The 9,996-nt window shown below is 39.3% G+C and overlaps 1 protein-coding gene across 1 annotated transcript; it reads right to left on the bottom strand.

The window, feature by feature from the left end:
- Positions 1-35: 35 nt before the first annotated feature.
- Positions 36-9,742, bottom strand: LOC104531369 (exosome RNA helicase MTR4-like; the record flags this gene model as incomplete). Its single annotated transcript, XM_010176228.1, has 8 exons — positions 36-274; positions 631-735; positions 4,501-4,663; positions 5,068-5,124; positions 6,354-6,459; positions 7,856-8,019; positions 9,127-9,315; positions 9,632-9,742. Coding segments are annotated over 8 exons (948 nt in total), but the record flags the coding sequence as incomplete, so codon positions are not given.
- Between the last annotated feature and the right edge of the window lie 254 nt (positions 9,743-9,996).

Below are 9,996 nucleotides of genomic sequence, written 5' to 3' on the forward strand. Positions count from 1 at the left end.
CTTGCTTCAAAGAAAAAAGCTATTCAAATTGTAAATTTTTATTGTAAACACGGTAACAGTTATATTACATACACTGCTGTTTGTACATGCCTTGTTGAAACAACTGTGGTTTAAATACACACTATTAAAAGAAATAATGACTTGAGATGGAAGTAGCATGTGAAGCTGATGCACTTGTTCCATAATGTGAATCTAGTACTGTTTTTAGAAGGTACCTTCTGTTACAGGTAAAGGCTTGCAGCAAACACGATATCTCTCTTGATTTTTGTAATCCCTATTAAAAAAGGAAAATTGTATTAGTACCTACTGCCATGGTCACTGTTTTTAAGTACAGTTACAGACATGTAATACTAGGCAGTAGAGAAAGTGTTACAAGTCTTAAATAGAAGTCACTGTACATCCATTTTCAGTCACAAACTCCCTTAAGCTGTCAGAATGCTTCAAAACACTACCTCTTTAAGTCAAACTCTGTAACATAGATGTTAATCTGGAAAGAGAGAATGATGCTGTTTACCATGAAGTCAATACCAGAAGCTTATATTACCCTGCCCTACTTACCCCATGGCCCCCAACTTTCCTTTCATATGCTTTCTAGAATTACTTCTTACACTGTGGAAGTGAAATACATACCCTCTGCAAACTTATTTTCCAACTCTGTGTTTCCAATGGCTTTTGCAGCCTGGCACATCTGTCGAAGCAATTCTTCGAGTCTTCTCATACAACGAATTATGCTACCTGTATAAAAAGAGTGAGGGAAAACTTTGTGTCCTCTGCCACATCATGTCACTGAATAATTTGGGTTCCTTGAGCCCACTCTGGACCAAAGCAATAGTTCCTTCTCCAACCCTATTCAATACATCCAGAAGCCAAGGGTAAAAACAGCCCTATGTCTTGAGCTTGGTTTCTGTTTAACAGTGAATCTCTCCATCAGGCATTTCCTTGAAGCTATCTCCAAATGCTTGTGCTGTTCTTGTATCGTCAGAGCTTCTAACTAATATCGAGTCAGGGGACGTTCTGGGCTGTTCAGTAATTACTAGTGGATTTTTCTTTCATGTAAACTTCCCTCACAAACCATAGAGGTCGGGGGGAGTCACAAGTTTGCTGCTTCAAGAGCCACCACATGTAGGTTTTTGGGGTGGGGATGTGTTTATCTTTTCAATAGCCCTTAGTGCCTTAGTTGGCAGAGCTGGTGCTAGAGTAAGACTCGTGCCTTACTACTCCTCTGCCACGAGTCTACGGGCCATGCTACCGCTCAGCCACCCAGCTGCACGCTTATCAGCTCAGCTCGGACACAGCTCCTGCACTGCAGCCTAGTACCCACTGTAATTTCTTATGCACTCACATCCTCTTTTAACTTCTCTTCTCGGCCCAAGTCACCGTAACAAGTTTCACAAGATGACCCTAATGCTTATGTCCGGTCATTTCCTCCTGCATCATCTCATACCTACAGTCAGAAGTACTGTATGCAAAATAACTGTCACAGGGTAAATATGGGATGATGGGATTGAGAGCAGCCTTGTGAAGGACTTGAGGGTACTGGTGGATGGAAAGCTGGACATGTGTGCTCCATGCCCAGAAGGCCAACTGTATCCTGGGCTGCATCAAGAGAAGTGTGGCCAGCAGGTCGAGGGAGGTGATTCTGCCCCTCTACTCCGCTCTGGTGAGACCCCACCTGGGGTACTGCGTCAAGCTCTGGAGTCCTCAATACAACAAAGACATGGACCTATTGGAGTGGGTCCAGAGGAGGGCCACAGAAAACAGCTTTCCCAGAGAGGTGGTAGGAGCCCCATCCCTGGAAACATTCACAGTCAGGCTGGACGAGGCTCTGAGAAACCTGACGTAGTTGAAGATGTCCCTGCTCACTGACAGGGGTTTGGACTAGATGATCTTTCTATGGTTCAATGAAATACTAGCTCTAGACAAGGCATAATATCTGGAGAAAAACTGTCCATATGAAAAGAACATTCTACAAAGCTTCTGGGAAAGTAAAATAACACTTTTCTTCTAAAAAAACATTCATATGGTACCAGTAAGCCACGTCAGTTTCTACAGTAAGAATAGTTTCTGTGAGGGCAGCAGTCTGTAAAACTTGCTGCAGTGACATGAGGTGAAAAAACCATCCGTAGTCCATTGGACACAAAGCCAAAGCAAGTGAACTGGGGGCAGCTCCCCCGAGCACAGCCATGCTGCATTGTGCCAGGCCCTGGCTCGGCTCTCGAAGATCCTGCTCGGCTCAGTTTACAAGGCCAATCCTGACAACTGTTCCAGGGAGTGCTCATTTACGGGCAGCACAGCTGGGCTTGTTCCAGACACACTTCTCTTGTGCATTAAAAATAATTGCATTTTTTGAATAAGTTACTATTGTCTATACTTACTGCCACAAAACAAAACATTCAATCAGCAATTGATTAATAGGATAATTAGCTCAGCTTACTGTTCCTCCCTACAGCTTTAAAAACCTTCTCTCATTTCTCTTTCTTCCCAACGCACAGATTTCAGCTTAATGACAAATAATTTTCATTAGCCAATCAACACTGCTACAATCTGTGGCAAGCGCGCTTGCTCTTGGAGCACCCTGGCTTATGCTGCAACCTGAAAAGGCAGCCATTTACTTAGCACAGCTACCAGTTTTCACACTACTGATAACTGCATCCAAAGGGTTTCAGACATTTGACCATCAATACTAGCAGAAGAGAAGAACACCATCTGACTCTCGGCCTGTGAGAGTGGAAGCATGCCACTGACTCAAGATTTCTGTCTAGAAAAGATTTTGCTAGTGCCTGTGAGCCTGCTCGCAGCACAAAACTGAACGCTGATCTCTCACTCATGAAGAGCACAGCTTTTTCAGAAAACACTTCAGTTTAAGGAGGGTGATGAAAAACTAGTTTTTAAAAAGTGGCTTCCAATGTGCTCTCTAATGGCTGGACAATTTTCTTACTCCTTACTAAAACTGGTGCACAACAGTGAAGATGGGACTCCCTATAACAGCAGCAACTCAGAGTAAGGACACTGTGGGTTTTGGTTTGTGCTTTGTTGTTTGGTAGATTTTTTTTTTTTGTATTCTGGTTTTTAATTTATTTGAAGTCACTATAGCAACTTGGCTAACCAGGGTAAACTCCCCTAGGATTTAGCAACACCACACTGCATTTAAGGTCAGCATAAATGATAAGTGGATGTCTGAAGTGCTTTCCTTCCTTTTGGACTGTGAAGGGAAAATCAGCCTATTAAAAGTTAAGGGAAGAATGATGTGTCAGCTGCTGCCACAAGAGCTGAACTTCTCAAAACAGGCCCATACGATCTAACTTTGGGGGAGCTAGCACTGTTGACTAGGACAAAGCTGATCAACTAGCCTTACACCAAGTTTGGTAAATGGACCACGTTACTGCCCTGTGTATTCTGAACTGTCAAGTACCAATGTGAAAACATAAGCCAGCTACTGCTTCTCCTCTGTGTTGCCCCTATTCAGGGTGCCTCTACAGCAGATGTAAGGCTCAGACAGTCATTGCAGTAGGAGGAATCTGCTGAATACAGAATCAAAGGCTGCCAGGGTTCCTACTGCCCGCGGGCAACCTGCTTTAGGAAGTTCCTGGCTCTACGCACTGGATTACAGAAGTGCATGAATTCCTTTGCTTTAGGGGCTCCCATTTGCAACTGTGTACATTCAAACAAGAAAACAGCATTTGAGAAAGGCAGGACCATGGTGACAGTAACAACTACAAAAGGATTTTCAAATATCAGTCATTACACACAGACTTGTAAGACTAGTGCACACGTCCCGCTGTTTCTCACAACTTTCCATACAGCTAGAAACAGACTACATCAGGCTTTGCATTCTGGTTTGACCTCCAGGTGGATGGTTTGTCTTTTTGCAAAGTATCTGGGCTTTAAGTCATTCTGCTTTTAAAATAATGAAAACTAAGGATCCTTCCTCCAGGGGCAGTTTCTAGTTCTCCAATTTCAGAAACCAAATTAGCCCAGGTAACAGATTACATCTAGGCTTTTCAAACACCGGCACTGCACTGCTGTGATGAACCATCCAAAACAGAGACTTGGTTACCACCCCTCACTTCTGTCATCATTAAGACAGCAGGAGGAACCTTCAATTTACCAAGCAAATAAACCACTTAACTGTAATAAGGACAAGCACAAGAGCTGTACTTTTTAATGGCACGCATTTGGAACATGGTATTTTTCCCTTTAACTAGTGAAGTGAAGTGTTACCTTTGTTGCAATATTTAGCATTTCTGATTTTACAGAAAGTTTTTAGAATGCAGAGATACTCCTTTTAAAAAGTCTTCTATAGATTCTAAACTATCAGCAGTTTAACTACAAACTAACATATATAGTAAACAACTTTTTCCACTTAGTTTCAGCTGTGCAGATACTTGAATATGTCTGAATTAATACGTTTTGTGATCTAATACTGGGTTATTCAGAATTATCACTCCATGTTACAGAATCACCATCTCACACCTCCGAAAGAAGAACTGATTAACATACCTTCAAAGACATCAGTCATTTTGCAGATGTGAGCAAAGTTAGCTCCATTTGCCCATGTATACACAACATCCATTAGGTTGGGTCTGAAAGAATTTAAGTAATTTTCTTCATCAATTTCCAGTTTTGCTTCTGCTGACACCTTGGCGATTCTTTTTGCACACTCCTTTAAAATAAAATATTTTAAATTTATAATATGCTCAAGCAGATTAAGTGTTTAACCAATAGCAAGTCTTGCATATTATTAGGTGCTGCATGCAGGATAAGGTTTTTTTTTTAGGGTGAATATTCAGAAGCAAAAAGTAAACCACTGTTTAAGTCTGCCTGCACTAACAAGTGTAGTAAGCAAGCTTATAAAAGTTTTTAAAGGCATGCTCTAAATTAGCATAAACATTTCTTACAAACAAGATAACCCATTATTACACACTGCAAAACCACATGCCGTGCCAGCCAAATTCACTGATGAGCCAAAATCAAGTCGTCACCGTGCACTTATTATACTTGACTCATACACTCTTCTCATGTCAACATTAACCCGGAGCTCAGTCAGGTTTCCAAAGGACAGATTACCTGCATTTGCCGAAGTGGTCCTGCCAACTGCTCTGTCAACTTTGGCATTTCGCTGGACTGAAAAACAAGGCATTAAATAATCTGACGTGCTCCCATATATTAAATGCAAAAACAGAAGTTCAATGTGTGCTAGTGCCATCCTAAATTATTCCAATGACTTCTCAAACCTGTTATCAAATGCTAAAATTCACTGAATTACCAAAGTACATGTTCCTCAAACTAAACAGAAAACAAAACCTTTCTGTACAGTATGCCAACAGTATGAAAAAAAGCACCTGCTTTCTGAATACTTCCAAATTCCCCCTACTTAGCTGTTCGACAGTTCTGAACTGCTGAAATGTTGATCATTTACTACTTTAACTGTTAAAAACTCTTCTTTAAGAATATAAAAAGCAAATGTTTTTAATAACTGAAACATCAGTGGTTGTGTATGAAAATAGGGCTATTCAAATACAGCAACATTTTTATGACCTACTAGATCCAAGTACTACCGTTGAGTGAACCACAATATTCTAACAGTGGCTTTACCTGCCACTGTATGCATCCCTTCTACTAACAAAGTAATTCATTAGCATCTGCTGCTAATCGGCTTTCCACAAATAGAATCAACTGAAGTGATGCATTTTCCTAGCTATCTGCAGTAATATTTCATATTGAAGTTTATTTTACTGTATTTTCTTGATGACTCTACACTTCTATACATCTTGTGGGTGGGAAAACAACAGCATCTGGTATTAAATGCCCATGTTTTTGCTTTTAGTAACATACGGTCTGTTTTTAATAGCTCCTTTGGTATCAATTCCACGTGGTACTGCCATTTCCATCAACAGGTTAAGGGTACTGTCCGAATAACATAACATGGGCATGTCTCAGTTACAGGTACCCTCACCTGTAGGAGCAGATATTGTTTAGCCTCTTTTTTGAAATAATCATTCTACATTTTAAATTGTAAGGATGTGCATGTGTATACATACATAAACACAAGCACATATGCTGAGAATCTATTAACACTGCCTTATTGCATGAGGAGGAAATACTTGTAGATTCATTAGAAGGACTGCAATTTTACACAACCTTTGGCATGTTACTCATGATGAAAAGTATTTTATTGCTGAAGCTGCAATGCTTTTGGTAAGTTCAATGGGAGTTCATGTCAAACACCTTAGGAAACGAAAAGAAATGTGCAATGGCTCGTACTGTTATGACCAATTTCTGAAACTGAATTTTAAGCAATACTGTTGGTAGACAGGAATGTCTAGAATTCATTAATTGAAGAAGTAACTCACGTTCTCTTGAAATACAAAACAGCTTAGTAGTGCAGTTGCCTGTTCTGCAGATAAGTCACTGAAGAGACCATTGAACATCATCTCTGTCAGAAGTAGTTCATCAGCACTAAAATAAAGAGAAAGAGAAGGAAGCTTAGGGAAAAGACTTACTGAAATGTAACTTTTGAATGAAGTGCTGTTAATCTGTTTTGTGAAGCAACTGGATTTAGATAAGAAACAATAGCTTCTTAAATTTTCTTACAAAAACACCAAATATTAATATTAGCTTTTTAAGGGATATGCTAATTAGTAAGAGAGTGAGACAGTGTTTTAAAGAAACTAAAAGCTCTTATTGAACTACAAAGAATCTCTCCTGATACTCCATAGAAGTCAGACTAACAGTTGCTCTAGTCAGATTTTATCAGATAGGACACTGAGAGATTGAAAAGAACCAGAGAGTTAGGCAACTTATGAAAAGGGCTAAAATTGGTACTGCTATTGCTCAAAAAAGATTCAACTGGTTATTTTCAAGACACTGAAAAGAAGAACAAACTTGCTTCAATTTACTTGTAGAATAAAGACTTAATCATGAATTATAAAAGGAAGTGCATGATGTGGATACAAAATACAAACATATTATTTGGATAAAACATCAAATTGTTGGTAAGACTACACTTTTATTTTCAGAGTTTATCAGACAAATGCACAAGATGGGGAAAAAAAAAGTAGATTTTTTACAAAGAAAGGTTTAACTCATCAACAAACAGTGCCTGAAAGTCAAGAAGTTGATAAAATTCTGATTCAGGTTCCCCATTTGCTATCAAATTTTGGAGGGGCAAGAAGTTATTAGATATCAAACAAATATAGGTAGCATCTTTCAAACGATCCGTAAAGCAAGGAGTACAGCAGTCACTGGGACTTTTAAAAATACACAATTCTAACAATATCCGAGTTACATGCTGAAGTACTAAAAGTCTGATTCATGAGTTTCCATGGAATCTTTACAATATGTTTCAATATATATGTACCTGCTAAATGTATTACAGTAAAATGCATCACTTCCATTGATTTGTTCCAGCAGCCCTATGGAAGTTATTAAGCTGTATTCCAAAGTTGTTAGCACCTTGGTAATTGCTGACAATCACTGTTACACTCTTGTTTGTCAGTGACTCTGTAGTAAGAGTCCTGGGAAGTAGAACCAAAGAAACAGAGACCCTCGTCTCATGTAATGTACAATATTAAATGGAAGCACACACTATTGCCTAAACTGCGTGAGAAAACAGCCACTGTTTGGGTATTTTCATGTCCATGTTTTAGTTTCCAAATCTACTGCATTTTGTCCTTAAGTTGCTCTCTTTCCTGCTTCAATCAGTATATTCCCTGTATGATACAGATCACACAGTTTCTGAAGAATTTTTCTAATGGTCTCAGAACTTCAAAACACAAACATGACACACTGATTTCAGCGAGGACAGTAAAGTGTGTATTCATTACAGTAATCACTCTGCACAGAGACCAATTACCTGCTGATTTCACAAGCGACCCGTCCTTTCATCTCAATAACATCTGAAGACGTGGCAAATCCCAGTCTTCTCAAAACACGCTTGCGGCACTTGAGCTCATCCATTTGTAAAACAGTTCTGGCTTTTTTCAGTTCTCGTTTTGCTGCTTTAATATCCATAGCAATCTGAGGAGTCACAAGGAGAGAAATTACATGTTGCTGGTTTAACAGATGCAACTGTTTTAAAGACATTATTTAATTTATGTGAAGGCCTCAGAATGACAGTATATGGACATATTAATTGACACTGCCTCATCTAACTACTAGGAGGAAGGCTTAGCACATATTTAAAAAAAATAAATCATCTCCATTTACCCATAGGAAACTCTGGCAAGTTTGGGAAGTTAAGCTATTTACACAGAGCAGGAAAAAAACCCAACCAACCCACACCAGAAAACCACAGAAGACATCTTTGGTTGAGAAATAAGCACTCATCTTCTGAGACCTCTACTAAGTCTCAGCTAACCAGCTGTACCATCAAATGTAAGCCAAAGGCATTATTTCCTTCTATTAGAGCTCCTCCAATGTCTTGTCATTTATCACAGTCACTGTCAATGTCCTGACAGTGGGCTGTACAGTGCAGACACCTTCACAGAAGTCTGCTTGGTCCATCGGGTCTTACCACGTGCAACTTTGTGCTACCCATACCAGAACTACCTCACTTCTGTGAAACAACTCCTGGGGAACCTGTTTTCTGGGGCAGCATAGAAACATGAGAGCTGTTGTCGTGTACAACTAGTTTCAGTCTAACAGGGTACAACTCCATACAAAATAAGTAAGTGTATTGCTTCCAGGCTGGGAGTCAGCTCAGGAAGCAGCAGTACAATGATGATTTGTATGGTAGACTCCCCAAGCTAATAAGCCCCATCAATTAACTCAGCTCTGCCCAAGCATATTAAAATTTACCACTTTCAATTATCTGTGAAGACTTTACCTACACGGTATTGTGCTATGCCTATTCACTGGAAAAGACTCTAGTGGCACCTCTGTAACCTTGTAATCCCTGATGAATTTTCAGAAGAGTTTTCTTTTCAGGTGTGCTTCCCATGTACATCATCAATGAAGGGCATACCACTGCCTCAGCCAGTTTGTTAGTGAGATACAGTAATTTTACTGCATTTAGAAAGGATTATTTGGGCTTTGCAAATAAAAAGAAAAGTGACTAAGAAGGGAACTATTACTGTCTCTCTCTTCAGTTAAATACGGATACAGTGTTTTGGTTTGTACTTTTACCTGTGCCTTTTTTTCACAGAGTTTGTACACAGTTTCCAAGTTGGGATCATTGTGAAGAGGATGTGAATACATCCTATGCTCAAATGCTTCTACTTTTTGGATTACTTTTTTCAGTCCTTGATCTTTGATACCCATGTCATCAATAGGGTCCAGTAACGGTACTCCATCGGGAAATCGCTTCTGTACTTCCTAAAAAAAAAAAAAGTATTTTTGCAAGATTAGTAACAGCAAAATAAACTATGCTTATACAAATCAGCTGGTACAACTGCAGGGACAGAAGGCAGTAGTGTAAGTTTGTTATGTTTCAGCAGTTTCCAAAATCACTTTAAAATGACTGTTGACAAGGGGACACAACTGACATACTTCACTGCTTCCTACTCCTTTTAAGAATAAGGCTGAAGATGTGATGCCAGGTTTAGACAAATTTCTTTAGAGGAAGTTGTCTTGGGTTCAAGAGTACCTCAATAATCAGAGCAGAGAGCTTACACAATCTAGTGGAACTTACTTGTATAGATTTTAAGACACTTTGCCTGTTGTCAATAGGCCTCAGGTCTTTTGGAATGTAAAGTCGGACACTGCTGATAGCTGAGAGAAGATGTACCAAAACAGGAACAACCTACCAAAGACAGTGCAGTAAATGATAAATCAGTAAAAAATATTTTTATTATTACTGTTCCATAGAAAAACTTTACAAAGGAAAGGGAAAACTGAGTACACAAGGACACATCAGTGGGTCAAGGAATATCAGAGAGCAGGAAAATGCGGGTAATGAGATAAAGTATTAATAAAGAAGAAAAGTGAGTTTGTCCAAATGGGAGAATTCTGTATTCAGTTAAATCTGGAGAGAGGCTACAAGTGGGAAAAAAAAAA

Source organism: Antrostomus carolinensis, unplaced genomic scaffold, assembly GCF_000700745.2.
Source record: "Antrostomus carolinensis isolate BGI_N321 unplaced genomic scaffold, ASM70074v2 scaffold7749, whole genome shotgun sequence".
NCBI classification, from domain to species: domain Eukaryota; kingdom Metazoa; phylum Chordata; class Aves; order Caprimulgiformes; family Caprimulgidae; genus Antrostomus; species Antrostomus carolinensis.